This window comes from Uloborus diversus, chromosome 5, assembly GCF_026930045.1.
Source record: "Uloborus diversus isolate 005 chromosome 5, Udiv.v.3.1, whole genome shotgun sequence".
NCBI classification, from domain to species: Eukaryota; Metazoa; Arthropoda; class Arachnida; order Araneae; family Uloboridae; genus Uloborus; species Uloborus diversus.
The window spans coordinates 175,807,461-175,827,562 of record NC_072735.1 but is presented as its reverse complement, the minus strand read 5'-3'; the positions used below and the strand labels follow the sequence as shown (position 1 = coordinate 175,827,562).

Here is a 20,102-nt window from a genome sequence, read left to right as displayed (position 1 = left end):
GGGTGCAAATTTCTTGGCTATTTCCATTCAATTCCGTTTCTAGAAAGAAGAAACCCGCGAGTAGGGTCATTTATCGCAATTCGTGATTGCGAAAAACAATTTGAATTCAAGATGTCAAAATTCAAATGAATGCTGGATGCTGTTTTATTATTATTATTTTTCTAACTATTATTTTCCCCATTATTCGTTAGTTTCTTCATCCCATTCCTTCGGCAAAAAGGAACCGATTCAGAGCATGGATTCGACCGAGTTCCGCCGATGCGCGAAGGAACTAGTGGACTTTGTCGCGGATTATCTGGACCGGATAGGAGAAAGGTCCGTCCTGCCGGACGTCCAGCCCGGATTCATGGCCGAACTGCTCCCTGACGAAGCTCCGCAGGAATCGGAGAACTGGAAAGAAGTGATCAAAGACATCGAACGAGTCGTCATGCCCGGGGTGAGTTCGGAAATGTTCCTATTTGCGATATTTTTAACTCGTGATCATTAAATCTATTAGAAACTCAGTTCCGTATCTGTACAAAAGTCTCTTTTTACTTCCTTTTACAAAAAAGGAAGTAGTGTATTCACAAAAAATTTTCACTCAAAAATCGATCTTAATTTCCATTTTGCTCATCCCCGAATGAATGTTGAGTTTTTTTTTTCGACCCGACCACTCGTGCATATATACCTAAGAACGTATAGACGCCAGAAATATCCATTTTGACGATTTCCGAGTTAACTACAACGAGTTTTCTCGTTACGTCTGTATGTACGTATGTGTGTATGTGCGTATGTATGTCGCATAACTCAAGAACGGTATGTCTTAGAAAGTTGAAATTTGGTACGTAGACTCCCTAGTGGGGTCAAGTTGGGCACCTCTTCTTTTGATTGCATTCGGATGTTTCAAAAGGGGTCTTTTAAACCTTTTTGGGGGTAAATTATTGTTAATTTCGATGCAAACTCAAGTGGTATTATAATTTGGCGGACACTTAACGATATATCGCCAGTCTTTTGGTCGCCAAGTTTTGTCGCCAAGTTGTCGACTAATTTGGCGATTTTTTTTTATTTTTTTTTTTTAAATTTGATTTCAATTTGACCACTGTTGGTGATATTTAGAGAGAAGACTATTGAATCCCATTAAAACTGCCAGTAATGGGGAAATGACATTAAATTGGAGTAAAAGGAAGTCATGTGATGCACACATCAGCTCGGTTTTTTTTTTTTTTTTTTTTTTTTTCAAAGTTCGATCGATTGTTGAATGAAAATCAGGGTGAGAATGAGAATAGTTTTATTTGAAGTATTTCGATATATCTAGGTCTGCGTAGTCGGCAGGAAAATGACCAACTCCGATTCCGAAAATTTTAGAACCTTCAACTTCGTCTCCTTTACCCCGAAATCAGTCCGACCCCGACTCCAAATACACAAGCCCTGGCAGAGTTGCGGACTTTGAGGGAAAATGACCGACTCCGACTCTTGACAATTTATACCATCGACTTCCGACTCCTGTTACCTCAAAATCAGTCCGATTCTTACTTTTAGACTCCGACTCTGCAGCCCTGGATATATCATCTAGCTACCTCTTTACATAGGCACCCTTTCGATTCAGAGATATTATAAGGTGGCATCAACTTTCCTAAACTTCGTAATAGAAGGCAGCCACCTAGTCTTACAGCCACTTCTATACACTGGTTTGTGCCAAACTTTCTTCTCGAAGCCTTTTTTTTTTTTTTTTTTTTTTTTTTAAGAACAAAAAGACTAAAATTCAAAAGAATCAAGTCCGAACTGGAGTCCTTAATGATCTTCTTTACTAATAATAAAGCTGAAAGTCTCTCTGTCCGGAGGATGTCTGGAGTCTGGATCTCTGTGACGCGCATAGCGCTTAGACCGCTCGGCCGATTTCCATGAAATTTGGCACAAAGTTAGTTTATAGCATGGGGGTGTGCACCTCGAAGCGATTTTTCGAAAATTCAGTGTGGTTCTTTTTCTATTCCAATTTTAGGAACAAAATTATCATAAGATGAACGAGTTAATTACGAAATTATCATAACGTGAAACCGTAACATGGGCACAAGCCAATTGGCGAGATACGAAATTATCATAACGTGGAACCGTAACACGGGTACAAGCCAATTGGCGAGAAAATTCACCATACATTATTTGTTAACATACAGGCGAACCGAAACATCTTATAATTTTGTTACTACGGGCAAAGCCGTGCGGGTACCACTAGTAGTGACATAAAATTCATACTAGATTCCTACGACATTGGTGTGAAGCCAATAACAGTAGTGGGTCAGATGAAACAAATGAGGCAGGGAAAAGCAAACGGATGTAAGTGACAAATTTAAAAAAATGGAGATAACCAGTAGGAGAACCCCTTTTCTGTTTCGAAACAAGAGACGGTGCTAGTAGTTCTGATAGTTGTTAATATACTGCATGATTTAGAAAAAAAAATTACAATGAATGCTTACCTAGGATCTGAACGTTAAACGTGTTTTCCTCAAAACTTTATTAAATTTATTTACATCCCATTGCTTCTCATTGCCTCAAATGTGAAATTAATTGATTGAAAAGTTGAATGAATTACAGAATACAGTCAAACCTGTTTATCTCGAACCTGCCTATCTCGAAAACCTCTCTATGTCGAAGTTTTTCATTTTCCCTGCACATAAAGTATTAATTCAATGTTTTCCTCCATGTTTGTCTCGAATGAAGTTTTCTGAAAACCTATTATCTCGAATTCCGACTAAAGTGTCTTTCTTGAATTCGATCCCCAACCATCTTTATTAACTGGAATTTGGAGACAAAAAGCATTTTTCTTAATATTAGCAGTCACATAATCCTCCAGAATTAAAACTTTATGTACAAGAAGCAAGTTTTCTAGCAATTATATCCATTCGGAAACGAGAGGAAGGGAACATTGTTGATTAGTAAAATTGCTTCCAAAGTTTTACGAGTCATTGCTCCAATTACTTATTTTTAGAACTTTTTTCAAAACCTCTGTATCTCGAAACCTCCATATCTCGAACTTTTCTTCTCTCCCGTAAAATTTGAGATAGACAGGTTCGACTGTATGCGGGAACTCTGTAATGCCTTTGAAAAGGGGACAACCTTTAAAGAGTCATCATTCTGACATGAGAACGTGCACTTGAAAATCATAGCTCTATTTTATTTCATTATTTTCCCTTGAATTTCGTTAGCAAATACATAATGTATAACTGTTGTTAGAATATTGCACAATCATGTAAAAATTCAAAGTTTTCTTCAATTGACATTTATCTCATGTCTCTGATTTTCACTGGTATTCAGTGTTGCCAGATTGGGGGAAATTTCCCCATTTTGGGGAAATCTGATGCTCTCTGGGGAAATTTTGGGGAAATGGGTTTTGAGGGGAATTTTTTGGGGAAAATTGTTTTTCTTGCTGAAAACTTGGGGGGAAAAAAACCCTTGGGAATTTTTTTTTTTTTCGTATTTAAATTCTCGTCTTGACATCTAGTAGTTATATTGTTTTGTATCAAACAGCGTTGGTTTAGCTTTGCTCAACTTTATGGAATTCGCATTTCGCATTATGTGGAATATTATTCTACGGAATTCTCATTAATAGTTCTGCGTGAGTAACTAATTGATACGTGAAACGGGTAAAAATAAGTGTGATGAAGAATGTTCTTGGATAAATATGTACAAAAATCATAGTTTAAATGTACATACAGAAGCAGAGTAGTAAATGCAAGTAGAAAAAAAAAACATTTGGCTATTTCTTATTTTTCAGGCGCTTGTATTTATGACTAGTGGCACCCGTACGGCTTTGCCCGTAGTAGAAAATTAAAAGGTATTTTCGTTCACCTGTATATTTACAAATAATGCATGATGAATTTCTCGCCAATTGGCTTGCCCACGTTACGGTTCCACATTATGATAACTTGGTAATTTAGTTGTCCATCTTATGATAATTTTGCTCGGGAAAACGTTCTTAAAATTGGAATAGCAAAAGAACAAAATCGAATTTTCAAAAAATCGCTTAAAGGTGCAACACCTCCATGCTACAAACTAATTCTTTGCCAAACTTCATGAAAATCGGTCGAATGTTCTACGTGCTATGCGCGTCACAGAGATCCTGACAAACAGAGATTCTGATAGAGAGAGAGATCCGGACAGAGAGACTTTCAGCTTTATTATTAGTAAAGGTAAAAAAAAAAGATAAAGAAGACAAAAAAAAAAAAAAACGAAAATGGGAAGAAAAAAAAAGTTGGGGAATTTTATAAGAAAATTTGGCTATTTGGGGAAAAACCATTTTTTTTAAGAGACAAAAATATCAGAGGAAGTCGATTCATTTTATGAAAATATTAGTGAAAAAATAATTTTTGAATTTGGGGAATTTTGGTAGAAAACATCGCTTTTTGGGGAAAAGTTGGAAGGGAATTGGGGAAATCTGGATTTGACCATCTGGCAACACTGCTGGTATTTGCACTGCCAATATCAAAGGTATGGCCTCCCTGATGATGAATGTTATTTCACCACATTTACTGGATACAGGGTGCTCGAATGGCACTTATCTTTTTTTATTTTATTTTTTAAAGTTACCTTCGCAGCTAGAAAAGCAAGGAATATATTCCAAGCTGTCCGATAAGTTCTGGTATGTATCTATTCCGTCGGAAGTGGGGGAAAGGAAAATGTCAAGAAAATGATGGATGGTATTTGTTTGCTTCTAGCAAAGCACTTTAGCATTGAAAAAAAAAAGAAAAAAGCGGAATTTGATTGGGTTCATATGCAACTAAGTAAATAAAAACATTTTAAACTTTGAAAAAAGAAGGAAGAAAAAAAAAAGAGTAGAATCGCAATTCAATTTTTTTTTTTCTTTTTTTTTTTTTTTTGAGCAATGAAGAATTGCTTATTGTTCTCAGTTGTCGCTTTAAATGTCCGTCCGTCCATCTGCCGTTTGATTTTTTTTGTCCCCCCCCCCCCCCCCCATCGACCGACTCCTCGATGCTGCTCTTCCAGCGAGCACCGTGACCTCCAGCGAGCTGCTGGGCGTTTGCGTCCATATCCTACACACACACACACATTGGCCTGCCCACACACAGACACACATACGTCTGCATACACGCACACACAGATACACACCTACACCCATCCATACAGACCTACACACACACATACACACCTACACCCACCCATACAGACCTACACACACACACGTGATTGGAAAAAGCATAATTTAAATTCAAAATTTGAAAAGGGTTTCGACCACACACACACAACGCACGTGGGCTATTAACTTCAATCTATTAAATTTCTCAGATCGATTCTGTTTCTACTTCGGTAGTGATGGTTTTCTGTCAATCAAAAGCTTACATTTTTTTTTTATGACTGAAAGGCCTCATTTAAACGTCTGATCTAAATACTTTTGAATTTGTTTGACTTAAAGCGAATATAGCTTCTGGTTTTGGAATGGTCATTAGTTGAAAGAAGGGTCATAAGTGAAAGAAGGGTTATTCGAGCCTATATAGGGTAACTGTGGGTGAATTGTTTGAAATATAAGTCCCCAGAAAGCAGTTTTAGGCTAACTTTAGTTGCTTAGAGGCAAGGACGGATACAAGGGAGGGGCGATGGGGGCGATCGCCCCCCCCCCCCTGAACCGAGAGACAGGAACTTTCTTCATGTATATTTTGAATATTAAAGTTTAAAAACCGCAATTTTACATAATATTCGATGATGTTAGAAGAAAGGGAGCTCTTTCCCGGAATTCTTCCGGAATTGAAGTGTTTAAAACGCAATCTGTTATTACTCTGGGGTTAGCGCCGGAACTTTCAACAAGGATTTTTTCGAAATTAAAATTCCAAAATCTCAATTTTGGACGATCTTAGATGACATTCGGGATAGTTTTAAGGATATGTTTTGATGGATTTTTTTTTAAAGAAACAACTGTAGGACACCTTTGATTACATAAGGGTAAGTGAGGAATTCAGTACACTCCTTTGAAAGTTTTTAGAAATTGAAGTTCTTAGGAGCAAAGAGTAAAAAACAATCGCCCCCTCCTTGAACATTTTCTGGATCCGCCTTTGCTTAGAGGCGGGGGGGGGGGGAGTCATGACCACATGATCCCTCTTCCCCTCTGGATCCGCGTCTGGTTTGACTTGTTCTTCCGTATCGATAGTCCTAACAACATCCTTCCCTACACCAGTTATTCTCAACCTGAGGACCACTAGTGATCCGAAATCAATTTTCGTGTGGTCCACAAAAAGCTAGTGAAAATTAATCTACATCATTTTTATAATTGGAATTAAATTTATTATGGCAAACTTTTGGATTCACCTCATTTCACTAAAGAAATTGTTATGAAAATACTACATAGTCAACTCTAGTCCAAAGGGATCGGCTAAAACCCTCGAGTTATTGGTAGTTCGAGTTATGGGAAGTTCACACAGCCTTCTCCAGAGTTTAGGATTCAATGAAAACTTTGAGATAAAAGAAATATTCGCATTATAAGGCTTCTAGTCATCGAGTCAAAGATGAATCCAGAAATTTCCCCGATGGAGCGATTTACTTATTTACTCATCTCTTGCGACGTATCTGATTTACACGTACTTGGGAGAGGGCTTGCAACATCATTTTTATTTGAAACAACTAAAATATTGAGATTTAGTCTATAAAAGGGAGGTAAGAGGTTCACGAACCTATTTTTTTCTTTTCCGTTACCAAAGGTATTCTAAAATTTCGTTTTCATAACTTCAATATCGTAATAATTCCAGGAGCATGCTTCAAACTCCCCTCCCCTTAACATCATCGAAAGTTGTCTAAAATTACGTCTTTTGGAACGTCAGTTTCGAAAAATTACCTGAGCCTTATCTCCTAACCTTAAGTGAAATGGTAACTTATAAGTTTTCAAAACATCTGGAGGAAGGCCTCAAAACCTCTCCTCCCCAAAATATTACCAAAGATCTTATAAAATTGCTTTTTTGAACTTCAATTTCGAAAAGTTTCCGGGAGAGAGTTTTGAATCCCATTCGTTCCCGTAACATCACCAAAGATGGCCTACCGTTTGGCTTTTTAGCACTTCAATTCTAAAACATTGCCGGTGCCGAGTCCCTCAATGAAGGGGCGGTCACCCCATCGCCCCTCCCTTGTATCTGTCCTTGCATCAAGTTGACTGTATGTATGTGGTCCGCTTAAGATTCGAAAGGGTACCAAGTTGTCCTCAGTAGTGAAAAGGTTGAGAACCACTGCCCTGCACACGTTTTCACTGTTGATAAAACCAGGCTACCTGTTGACTAAACTTTTCGTATTGAATTGATACGAGACTCGGATAAACTATAGTCAGGGCCTGATTACTGAACAGGCCAACTAGGCCGTAGGCTAGGGCCCCTGATTTTTAGGGGCCCCGAATGACCTAAACTGTTTTAGCCAATGGTTAAAATTGTAAAGATTGACTGCATAACATAGCCCTCAGGGCCCCCTGTACCTATTACTTCGTGAAGATTGACTACAGATGGGCCCCGAAAAACCATTTAGCCTAGGGCCCCCTGCTATCTCAATCGGGCCCTGATTATAGTTTAGGCTTCGCAAATAATGGATCCCCCCGAAAATAAATAACTTAAAAAATTGCCCCCCCCCCCCCATTGCCCCCCCCCCAGAACCACATTTTAAAACATTTCTCCTCCAAGGAAAACTACTCGTTGTCAACGAATCGAGACGCGAACGCTGATTATTTCTCTATTTCTCATCCATTTTTTTTTTTCTTTTCTTTTCTTTTTTATTTTACTCGCCTCAAAAGCAAAAGGTTAAACGCTGAGGGGATGAATAGTGCCATCAAAGCGAGAAAATATCTCTTTCGGATGCCAAGATACCAAAGGCCGCGGTCGCCTGTCACTAAGGGGATAAAGAATCTCCCCTCCCACACCCCTTCCGGATGCCGAAGAGTCGTTGCCTGGCAACACACCGGGGGAGGATGCATTATCCGAGATTGCTACAAGCTCTAGCTCTCTTCCCATAGAGGAAATCTTTGAAACTATGCTGTTAAGGAGCGACTGGGGAGGTGTTAATGGGCTTTTTTTTTCTGTATGACGGTCGTTGGTGAAAGGGGAAAGAGTCGAGTGGTTTTAAGATTGTGGTGAATGCGGGGAAATAAAAGGATAAAAATACGGTTCAAATATAAGAAAAAAAGTCTTTTGTTCTTTTGGGGGAAAAAAGTAATGAAATAAAGTGGAGAAGAATCTAATTGTATCGTCTGTTTTTAATTTACATTTCCTGAGATTCGAAATAAAATTTTTCGGGAGACTAATGCTATCAATCAAGATGCGTACCTAAAAGGAGAGCATAGCCATGAACAAAAAATTGTTCATAATAAATAAAAGAAATGGTTGGATGCACAAATGACAGTTGAAAACATTTGAAACGTTTAGTATCAATGTCGGCTCAATTGGTTTAAAAAAATACAGAAAAGACAAAAAAGAAAAAAAATCGCACTCTGCCTACTTTATTTTTCTAAAACTGTTTTCCTCGTTTGAATAAGATTCGATTTACAATCTTCATTTTAATGGAGCAGTATTGCTTAATTATTAACAGCTAAAAAATTGGATTTCAGTTGGTTTTTAAGTAAATCGGCGTTATTAATTTATTATTCGAATTCCAGTAAAACTCATGTGTTTTCCTTTTATTTTTTTAATGCTATTTACTATCAGAAACAGTGGAAAGATAAATATCTTTACTAATAATAAAGCTGAAAGTCTCTCTGTCTGGATATCTGTCCGGATCTCTGTCCCGATCTCTGTCTTTCAGGATCTCTGTGACGCGCATAACGCCTAGATCGTTCGACCGATTTTCATGAAATTTGGCACAGAATTATTTTGTAGCATGGGGGTGTGCACCTCGAAGCGATTTTTCGAAAATTCGATTTTGTTCAATTTCAATTTTAAGAACATTTTACCGAGAAAAATTATCATAAGATGGACGAGAAAATCACAAAGTTATCATAACGTGGAACCGTAACATGGTCAAACCAATTGGCGAAAAATTCATCATACATTATTTGTAAATATACAGGCGAACCAAAAGACCTTTTAATTTTTCTACTAATAAACAATAAAAGAATAAGCAAGTATATTAAGCAATATATTAATAATAATTTTGTTGATATTATCAGCATTTTTTACAATGGAGGAATGGTAAAAGCATGAACTGAGCAGTTTTGATGTGAAACGGACTTCTACCCGATTGAGAGGGATTTGTTCCAAATTGCTTTGTGGTGTGATAATGCAGACAAAAAGAACCAAGTTACGGCAGCAAAAGTTTTCAAAATTCATGGGTTGGGCTAGTTTTCAGGTTAAGGGGGTCCGGGACACAAAAATCGTCAAATTTTGCAATTTTTTTTTATCATGTAAAAAATTACTCCGTGTTTTTCTGCTTAAGAGGAGGTTTGAATCTTGTTTCTATCTTAAACAGAACGAAAGATATAATTATTTTTGTTGCATGCACCTAACTAATGTGTACTTAACTTTAAAACTTTAAACGCGTTTTTCTCCATGATGCAATTTTTCCCGATTTCTTACATTCAAACTCTTATAAGTCAGGAACCGATAAAGATAAAGTAATGAAACTTGGAGCATATCTTTTTCAAACAGTTTACTTTAAATTTTATTCGTCGAATTTGAAAAAAACGTTTGCTGCAAAAATTACGATTTTTAAAAAAAAAAAAGTATCTTCGAATTTTTCGAAATTTTTCTTCAAATATTTTTTATTTTTTATTAAATCAATATTTTTAAAATCGCCGAATAAAAATTAAAGCTTAGATATTTGTGCGTAATTCATTGAAAAAAAATTGAAAATTGTTTAAGAATATTTTGAGTTATAGCAATTTAAAGAAACCCCATTTTTTATTAAAAAAAACTAATTAAATTTAAATAAAAATTTTTCTTTTTTTCATATTTATGTTATGATTTTGCTTATTAAATAAATGGTGAATCAGTGCAAAAAATTTCAAAACTCTAAAGTATATAATAAAAAAATTTCAAAATGTGTCCCGGACCCCCTTAAATACATCATTTTTAGTTGAAATAGTGAGCTAAAAATTTGGAAAGATAAATGCAAAATATACTTGCTTTGAGTCTGAGAAAGAATGCTTGTGTTTCAAACCAAAAACATTTTCTACAGAAAAGAGTGAGAAATAGACATTCCGAGAGAATAACAGTAAACTTTTATTCAGAAGTCGGAAAATGAGACCAAATTGCACAGAAATGTGTGGGATACATATGCTATAGAAATTCATTTCAATAATAATTTAAAATTATGTTCTTCTTGGTTCACCAACTTTGAATCTCGCTCTCTTCTCTCTTCTTAAAAGCTTTTTAATAAGTATACCCTCTTAAGATTTTCTGAATTTTTTTTATTACAAAGCATATATACGGCAGAAAAGAATTTTGAAATGAGTCAAGAAAATAATTGCCATTCAAAAAAATTTTATGAAATTAAAATTGCAAATATAAAGATGATTAAATCCGAAAGCAATTTTACATTCATGTTTTGACTATGAGGAATTTTATAAGATGAATGGAGTTTTATAATATTTTTATTTTTCGTTTGTGAACAGGAAATAGTTTCGATTATTCTCTAAATTTTGACTCTACTTATTCTTTCAAAATACTTTATTAAGAAAATTCTAGGCTTGCATCCAATGATAAATTTTTAACAAGGTAGAATAAGCAGCTGCCTAGGGTGTAAGTCTGCTGACAAAACTATGTATTTCGGCGTGCATTATCATATACTGTCCAACCACGGATTGCATGGAATTTTCAAATGTCCACATAAGACGAATCAATGCGAATAAGGGGGGAAAGTAAAAATTTGATGCGCGTATTCCGCTCATTTGAATGAGACTCTGCTTCTGCAAAAGCTGACATCGCTAAAAAATAATAGATTCGTCCATTTCCGGCTGTAAAACGGATCTTTGTCTCTGCATACAATCCGTGGTCAGACTATAGTGCTGTTACAATGTAATCTTGCTGAGTGTACCCGAAGTACAGAAACACGGTTATTCTGTTTTTCAGGCGCTCTTTTTCAAAAGTCCACTCCCTCCCCCCTTTTTTAAGAAACTTGTTCATTAAAGTTTTTCTCGTAATCTCAAATTGCATTTATATTTCAGATGACTCATTGGAATTCTCCCCATTTCCATGCCTACTTTCCTACAGCGAATTCCTATCCGTCTATGTGCGCCGATATACTCTTGAGTGCTCTCTCGTGCATCGGATTCACATGGGTAAATTGATTTTCAGTCATATTTTAATTGACCTGGGTAAGTTGATTTTGAGTTATATTTTAATTGAACACGATAACTCGATTTCAGTCATACTTTAATTAAACAGGGTGAGTGAGATTTTCAGTTAAATTTGTAACTGTACTTGAAAAACTGATACTCAGTCAATATTTTCGTTGAACTGGACAACTTGACATTCAGTCATATTTTAATTCAACAGGGAACATTGATTTTGAGTCATGTTGTAACTTAACCACGGTAAATTGATTTTCAGTCAATTTAATTAAACAAGGTAAATTGATTTTGAGGTATATTTTAATTGAACAGGGTCACTTGATTTCAGTCATACTTTAATTAAACACGGTAAAAGGAGATCCAGAGTTAAATTTTTAACAGTGCAGGAAAAATTGACATTCAGTCTATATTTTAGTCAATATATAACTAGACAAATTGACATTCAGTCTTATTTTAATTGAACAAGATAAATTGATTTCAGTCATAACTTTAATAAACAGAGTAAGTTGATTTTCAGTAATATTTAAATTGAACAAGGAAAATTAGTTTTAAGGTTCATTGGATTACGTTACGTTCAATTGAACATAATTTAACTGAGTATAACTACTAGTTTTTGGTTTATGATTAGACATGAGTAGTTTTCAAGGGTGCCGTACGGAAGGCTATAAATGAATAGGAATCTTAAGTTGTCATACCTGTATAAGAAATAAATTAAATAACTAAAGTTTATATTTCAGAAACCAATAAACGCTTTAGAATTCAAAAGAAAATTACTGAGTTTATACCTAATAGGTTGATAACGTTTCTTGTTGTCGATGTCAAAATTTACCATCAACATTTTCCACAAGCCGTTACCACAAGATTTAAGACTTAATCCTTTGTATCAGTTTTGTTACATACTTATTTTATGTTATAGCCATTCATTTCAGATGTCGAGTCCATCGTGCACGGAAATGGAAATGGTGATGATGGACTGGTTAGGCAAAGCAATCCAACTACCTGAACACTTTTTATTTGAATCCAAAGGACCTGGAGGAGGAGTTATACAGGTGAGAGAGTTAACTCTTTGGCAATGGCGCAGCCACGGGAGGGGTTTTGGGGTTAAAACCCCTCCCAGAACATAAGCACATTCATTTCCTCCGTTAAAATCAAGGGAAAAAAGCAGAGTTTTTGAGCTTTTCCAAGCGGAATAGGTTTCAACAAAATATCTTACTGCTTTTAATGATCGGGAAGCAGTCGGAAATTACTTTTCAGTTCTTGAATATAAAAATTGTATTTCATGATGAGCACCCTACGTCCCCACTGGTATAAGAGAGCTAAAATGGTGTCGATAAAGCTCTACAGGGTATCATGGTCCCTCAGGACTTCCATCACAGCACAAATCCTTTTTAGGGATGGGACATCTAGGAAGAGGAAGCCTACCGCACCGGATTTTCTGAGGCTCTTAACCAATTCTCATCGAAAGATCGAAACCGTTATTAACTAGCATTTGACATTCATAAAGACATGAATGTTTTTGAGGAGTAGGTTTTAAATGATCTCGTGAAAAACACACAAAAATGAATATAAGATTAAAGTAAAACTAATAATAAATATTTTGTGCTTTTTCTCACTTTCTTCGTTTCATAGTGATATCAATACGAATTATTAATTGTTTTTAAGCAATTACTTTGAATGAATAATTACTAATCTGTAGAAATTCTTTGATATTGAATAATTACGCATTGTAAATGAATGGGAAAGAAAGCAACAATTTTCGATCTTGAAAACCCCTCCCAGAAAATTTTCCTGACTGCGCCACTGCCCTTTGGAACTTATTAAAATGTCAAGGTGCTTGCTATCAACCTGCTATTGAATGAATAAACTCTCCAGGGCAACTTTTACTCAGAAGGTTAACATTTTTTTAATATATATGTCACCAACTTTGAAAACTTCTAAAACCCCGATTTACTATTTCAACCTATCAAACTCAATCTTCTACGGTCTTAAGTGGAAACAATAAAAGCAGTGAAATTTTTTCAAAAAAATCATCAAACCAACGGCAAAGTTCGTGATTCTCAACCTTTTTTACATCATGGTATAATTTTAATAATTAAAAAAAAATGGCTGCGGATAAAAGCCATGATAAAGTTCCAAGAATTTAACTAGGTTAATAGAGTGATGCGTTTCAATCTATTAGTACTATACATTAGTTCGCACAAATAAAATTGTTAGCTTTCACTGAATCCTGTTTATATTATGTTTGAATGCACAATATCGTGCCATTTACAGATTTGGGGGCCTCTTTGTTTTCACAGAACTATGTAAAACATTTATAACGTAGACTTTTATCCCTGTAGAACCCCTGAGGTTATGTGGCCCCTCGCAATCGCGACATGGTACATTTGGCACTGATTATTTTATGTGCGAAAGTGAATATATAAGTTCATACAAGTTTCACGAACGCGTTAAGCACGCCACTGTAAAACTATAAAATTGTACAAAAAATGGGCGTGTATACTGCAGTAAGGATGAATATTGACACTATATTCTTTAAAATTCAAGTTTTGATGAACTTTGAACTTTAATTTTATAAGTCGGATGAAGCCATTTCGACAAGCAACGGGGGTTGTGTAAATAATGGTATATGACTCTATGTAGTCACGTTTCATTCAGAATTCGGTTTATTAATGGTTTAAAGAGGGTTATTTAATGATTTTATTTCATGAATGAGTGTCCTAGAATTGCTCTAATAAACTTATACGAAATGAATAGCTTTGCTTAATTTGCATATTTTCTTTCAGGGAACAGCAAGTGAAGCAACTTTAGTCGCACTACTGGCTGCAAGAAGTAGGTCTCTAGCGTTGACGAAAGGTGCTAAATTGGAAAAGTTAGTTGCATACGCCTCGGATCAGGTGGGTTGAGATTTATTTTAAGCTTTTTTACTATTAGTGGAAGCAGGTTTCCACCTAGGGCCCAATAATAGGTTGGGAACCGGATTCTATAGGAGAGACGAGCTAAAATATAGGATCTTGTATCTTTTTTTTTTTTCACTGCATGATCAATGCGGAACAAAATTTTATTTCAGGATATTATTAAACTGATGTTTGCTCTTTTAATTGAACGACAGAGCTTCAATACGCATATAAAAAAAATTGTGTCTAACATTTAATGATTTACAATGTCATTTCACTATTGAAATCTTAGGGTCTAAATTATTGCAATATAAAAATAGGATAAAAGTGAAAATCCAACTTAAAAAAAGCACAAAGAAGACACAGCAAATAGCTATTTCAAGGCTACAATTTAACCTCTTCATCAGTGCAAAAAAGTTCAACACACAACCAGAAAGCTTTATTTAACTTGGTTTTTCAGTTTAATCATATTGTAGCGCAAAGATTATTTGATATTTTTTCATAAAAATAGGATTTTAATCTTAAGAAATCTTTATGGTTACCACCATTAATTAGTGTAAGGAAAGGCGTTCTTTACTCTAATTCAAAATCAGTACATACTACAATTAGTAGAAAGTTCTAACGTATAAGCGAGAAACGTGTTTCACATCGAAAATTGAACTAGTATGTTGTGGCCATCACGAAACTTTCTTCTATATTTTTCTTTTTTTTTCTGATCCCTCCCCATGCTTGACGAGGAAGCAATATTCCCAACAAAAACAAAATGACACATGCAAAAACTTGACGACTATCCCAATGTCTGAATTATTGCAAAAGCAAAGCAAAGAGCGAAAATTGAAAGTTATTTTAAAAGCCTTGCTTGAATTAATTACAAATATTTTATTTGTTAACAAACATAAGATGGCAACAGTTAAAAATTTTAAATCATTGAGATAATATTTCCTATCATTTCCATACAATTAAAATCACGAGAAATACGCAGACGACAATCTATTACGATTTATCTTTCTTATTGTTGCATTAAAAAATATTTTTATTCGCAAAAAAAAAAAAAAAAATCAACACCTCTTGGAGCGATCGGCGTCAAAATAGAACCAAAGCCTGTTTACATATGGATTCACATATATTCCAAATTTCAACCAGAACGTAGCATTACTTCTTGAGATAGGGCACTCAAAATGGAAAAAAAGAACGGGTGATTGCGCTACCCCCTTTTTAGCTGTTGACACAAAAATAAAATCAGTTCTTATACCCACTAAGGGCTACTTGCCGATAAATTTTTCTTTCATTCCGTTCATTATTTCTTGAGATACAGCAGTCACAATTGACGACAAAAAACGTTCTATAGCTCAACCCCCGTTTGAGTTATTGACACCAAAATTGAATCAGCACCTGTTCCTGTTAATGGCAACATATGGACCAAATTTTGTTTGATTCCGCCAGTTACTTCCTGAGGAATAGCAAGCACGCGTAACTCGAAAAACGTCCCATTGCTCCACCCCCCTTGGAGGAATTCGCGCCAAAAACTAATGGGCACAAGTTCACATAGGGGCACATATGTGTACTAAATTTCGTTCGATTTCATGCGGTAGTTTTTGCTGTAGAGCGGCCACAAAAAACTGGTCACACACAGACGTGACACACATACACACACACACACACACACACATACACACACACAGACAGACAGACATTTTCCAAAAATAGTCGAAATGGACTCAGCACACCTCAAAACGTTCGAATCCGTCAAAATTCGAAATTCGAAAATTTGCACGAATCCAATACTTTCTTCTATATATTAGATATAGAAGAAAGTAAAAAAGACAAATACAGGACTATCTTAATATGGGAAAAAATGTTTCCAATTCAGGCGCTGCCCAATCTGGCCCCTCTCCGGCTACAGCCCTGAGTACAAGGTATAGGTGCATCTACTTTTGAAACCGCAGGAGAGTTTCTTCTAAGGCAAAATCAAAGTAACGGACGTACCATTTGCAAGAAAAATACAACAATTCATGATGTTTTTTTAGCTCGCTCATTTATTGATTTGCTGTTTAAAATTTTGGCATGTTTAGATCGGTATACGCCCAAAATGTCGCCGGCCCAAAATGTCGCCGGCCCAAAATGTCGCCGGCCCAAAATGTCGCCGGTCCAAAATGTAGCCGGTCCACAATGTCGCCGGCCCGAAATGTCGCCGGTCCACAATGTCGCCGGCCCGAAATGTCGCCAGTCCAAAATGTCGCCAGTCCAAAATGTCGCCAGTCCAAAATGTCGCCAGTCCAAAATGTCGCCAGTCCAAAATGTCGCCAGTCCAAAATGTCGCCGGTCCAAAATGTCGCCGGTCCAAAATGTCGCCGGTCCAAAATGTCGCCGGCCCAAAATGTCGCCAGTCAAAAATGTCGCCGGTCCAAAATGTCGCCGTCCCAAAATGTCGCCGGCCCAAAATGTCGCCAGTCCAAAATGTCGCCGGTCCAAAATGTCGCCGGCCTAAAATTCGCTAGTTCAATTTGTATGAAAAATTTAAATGTACGTCGATGCTTTCCAGCATAAAAGTTGCGAAAGAATATTAATTGCCTTTCAAAGTAAGTTCCTTCAAAAATTCCAAACGTTTTCTCCTGTCTTAATTCGTAAACATCAGATTAATTCCAGAAAATTAATAGTTTTCAGAAAAACATACGTTTTTCTGTATACTATTACAAACGTAAACATGTGAAAGGCTGCTGCAACGGAATTCTCTTTCTCGTTTAATCTGATTAATAATAATACTCAAGATGTAACATAAAGGATCAAGATGTAACGCAAGGATTCAGACAAAAAATTGGTATGGAAGTAAAACTAAACTGTTCTAAACGCGAATGAAAGAATAGTGAGGCGCAATTTGAATATGGCAAGAGAATAGGCGGTTTGTATTTTTTGGCGTAATGAAGTAAAAACAAATAACTCCTTCACTCTAGCATATTATTACGGTAGCGACAGGTCAGTCATTTAGGGGATCAGGCGGAATGGCCCTCGACTTTGAATTTTTTTTTATATACAAGTGGGAGTGGTTTTTATAGCAATCTTATGAAATTTGCATTGGTTATACATACGCCCGTTATCCTCCCTCTCCCCTTTCACTGGAAAAATTCGAAATCACGGGCCAGGGTGGAAATAAAGTAGAAAAGTATCTTAATGAAATTTAATTTTCTCATAGATTTATCAACATTACCCTAAGAACTGTAAAAAAAAAAAAAAACTACGTTTTCAGTGAGATATACGTTGGTTAAAGTAAGATCAAAACTGCCGTGGGAACTCCTATCTCTTATGAGTAAAATTCTGAAATTACGTCGAAATGTTCACCGTCAAATCTTTTGAAATCAATGAAACCCGTAACTGCTAAAACAGGTGTCTTACACTCAGATTTTTGAAAAACGACTCTACGCGATGACAAATATTTTCAATTCTCAACATTCATGAAATTTATATATTCGATAGAACATCAAGGGACAATTTCAGAACAGCTATTTTATTGAAGGTTTTCAAGAGGATACTTTCATGCATGCGAAGTAGCGCTTGTCAGCTAATCACATTTTCCAATTTTAAATAGAAAAGAAAAAATTTCATAATGTAGGGTGAAATAACTGATATCAATGAGATTATTCAGATCAATTTTGACCTAGACTTATTTTTAAAATGAGTTTCAAAAAGTAATAGTTCCAGCTCAATATAGCTTGGTAATTCAGAAAGAAAAGAATATTGATAATAATAATAATAAACAAATAAGTTTTTCTCTCTCAGAAAAAATTGCTGTTTTAATTAGTGAATTTTTACTACGCAAATTATATAAGAATGCAAACTCAGTTTTTATTCAACACTCACGCTAGTTAAAGTGCTACAAAAATGAAAGGAATACACGGCTAATTTAGATTTTATTGATATCATGCTCAACCTCTCATATATAAATTCAGTATATTTTTCATTGTTTATTTAATTACACTGACTCACGTAAACGATTACGAAACTCAACTTAGAACGAAAATAAGGCTTGTTTTCGTTTAATTTCACTTGTATACTACATTTTTGTATGAATCCTCGCATTACTTCTTGAGATATAGCAGGTCACATAAAACGATAAAAATTATTCAGTGATCCATCCTTTTGGGATGACTGAAGCCAAAAATAAATGAGCAACTCGCCCTTTAAGATCATACCTGTAGACCAAATTTTGTCTTAACCCTTGTACAGTAGACCCTCGTTTTACGCGGGGGTTATGTTCCACGGAAATGCTGCGTAAATCGAAACCGCGTAAATTGAGACCTAATAATTAGTGTCAAAATAGGAATTAGGTTCGGTAGATTAAAAAAAATACTTCATTCTAGTGATGACTAATTGTATAATAAGTTTAATGTGTACTTATATCAATTTTTATGCACAATATGCATAAAGAAAACAAACTAATTTCGTGTTCTGTTTATGAAGAAGAGCTGACTATGATAGTTTTTTGGTAGTCATTACGAATTTTTCCTCCAATTCTTTGCTTAGCATTAACTTATCCATGATCACTTGCGTCATTTCCATGATAGAATCTTCTTTCACTAACAAAACAGAAAGATCATTCCTATTGTCTACGGATGGTTCGAAAATTTTCAATGTGAGCGTTTTTGGTTGTGTGTCACCGGAGTCGGTATCCGCGTTGGTTTTGACCTCCTTTGTCACTCCTAAAAGCTCTTCTTCCAGTGAGTTCTGAACTGTGTGAGTTTAATCACTTTACTTCTGATGGAAAAAGCTCTGGAACCAATCGCATAAAATGTCTCCAAGGACCCAAGTTCGATTATTAGCACGCCAAAATGCAGTTAGTTACGTGTAATCTGCAATCTTTAGGAGCTTGGGTTTTGAAAGAGAGGAAAATGTTACCTGTTTGCATTGCCGCATCTGCGTAAAACCGAAACTCATCTGCGTAAATAAAATAAAGGTGTCAAATTTTCAACCGCGTATAATCGAAACCGCGTAAAATAAACCCGCTGAAAACGAGGGTCTACTGTATTACTTTTTGAGATATATCAATCACAGATAATAAAAAAGAAAGGAAAAAACATTCGATTGCTCCACCCTCTGGTGTTATTGAGTCCAAAATCTGTCCCCCCTGCTGCTTCCTAACATTTTATTTGATTCCGTTCATCATTTTTTGAGCAATGACAGTCACGCATATCGATGAAAACGTTCAGTTACTCCACTATCTTGAACGAATTGACGCAAAAAACCACGCAGCCCCTAAATCATATAATGGGTACTTGCGGGTATCGTTCGAATTCTTACAACAGGTTTTGACGTAGAATGTCCCCAAAAAATCGGTCACATACAAACGCACACTATTCTTGAAGAAAAGTTTAAAATAATTTAGCGAACGTCAGAACTGAACGTCGTCAGAACGTTTTACAGTTGGTGGATAGCGAGTCACAAGAAATAAGATAACGTAACGCTTGTATTCTATTTGTTTTCTGAAAAACAGCCGAGAGTTGCGAATCAAAACGGAATAATCTTTTTAAAATTTATCATGAAACTCAGTTAGTCCAGTCCCATTTTTAACGGAGACATTCATTAAAGGCAGTAACCATTTATTCTGCAAATTTGGTGTTAAACATCATTTTTATACATTTAAATTTTTCTTACCAACTGAATAAACGAATTTTGGATCTACAACATTTTGGACAGGCGACATTTTGGCCGGGCGACATTTTGGCTCGACGACATTTTGGACAGGCGACGTTTTAGCCCGGCGACATTTTGGACCGGCGACAATTTTGGATCGGCAATATTTTGGCCCGTCGACATTTTGGACAGGCGACATTTTGGGCCGGCGACATTTTGGACCGACGACATTTTGGACCGACGACATTTTGGACCGGCGACATTTTGGATCGGCAATATTTTGGCCCGGCGACATTTTGGCCCGGCGACATTTTGGACTGGCGACATTTTGGCCCGGCGACATT

At 36.0% G+C, this 20,102-nt stretch overlaps 1 protein-coding gene across 1 annotated transcript in view; it reads left to right on the top strand.

Annotated features, from left to right (window-relative positions):
* Positions 1–232: 232 nt before the first annotated feature.
* The window catches only part of LOC129222844 (aromatic-L-amino-acid decarboxylase-like), a 48,903-nt gene continuing 29,033 nt past the window's right edge, over positions 233–20,102 (top strand). The window contains exons 1-4 of the mRNA XM_054857395.1: positions 233–436; positions 11,114–11,227; positions 12,169–12,288; positions 14,023–14,133. Coding sequence (XP_054713370.1) covers positions 236–436; positions 11,114–11,227; positions 12,169–12,288; positions 14,023–14,133 — 546 coding nt within the window. The 5' untranslated portion in view covers positions 233–235. The remainder of the gene's footprint in view (positions 437–11,113; positions 11,228–12,168; positions 12,289–14,022; positions 14,134–20,102) is intronic.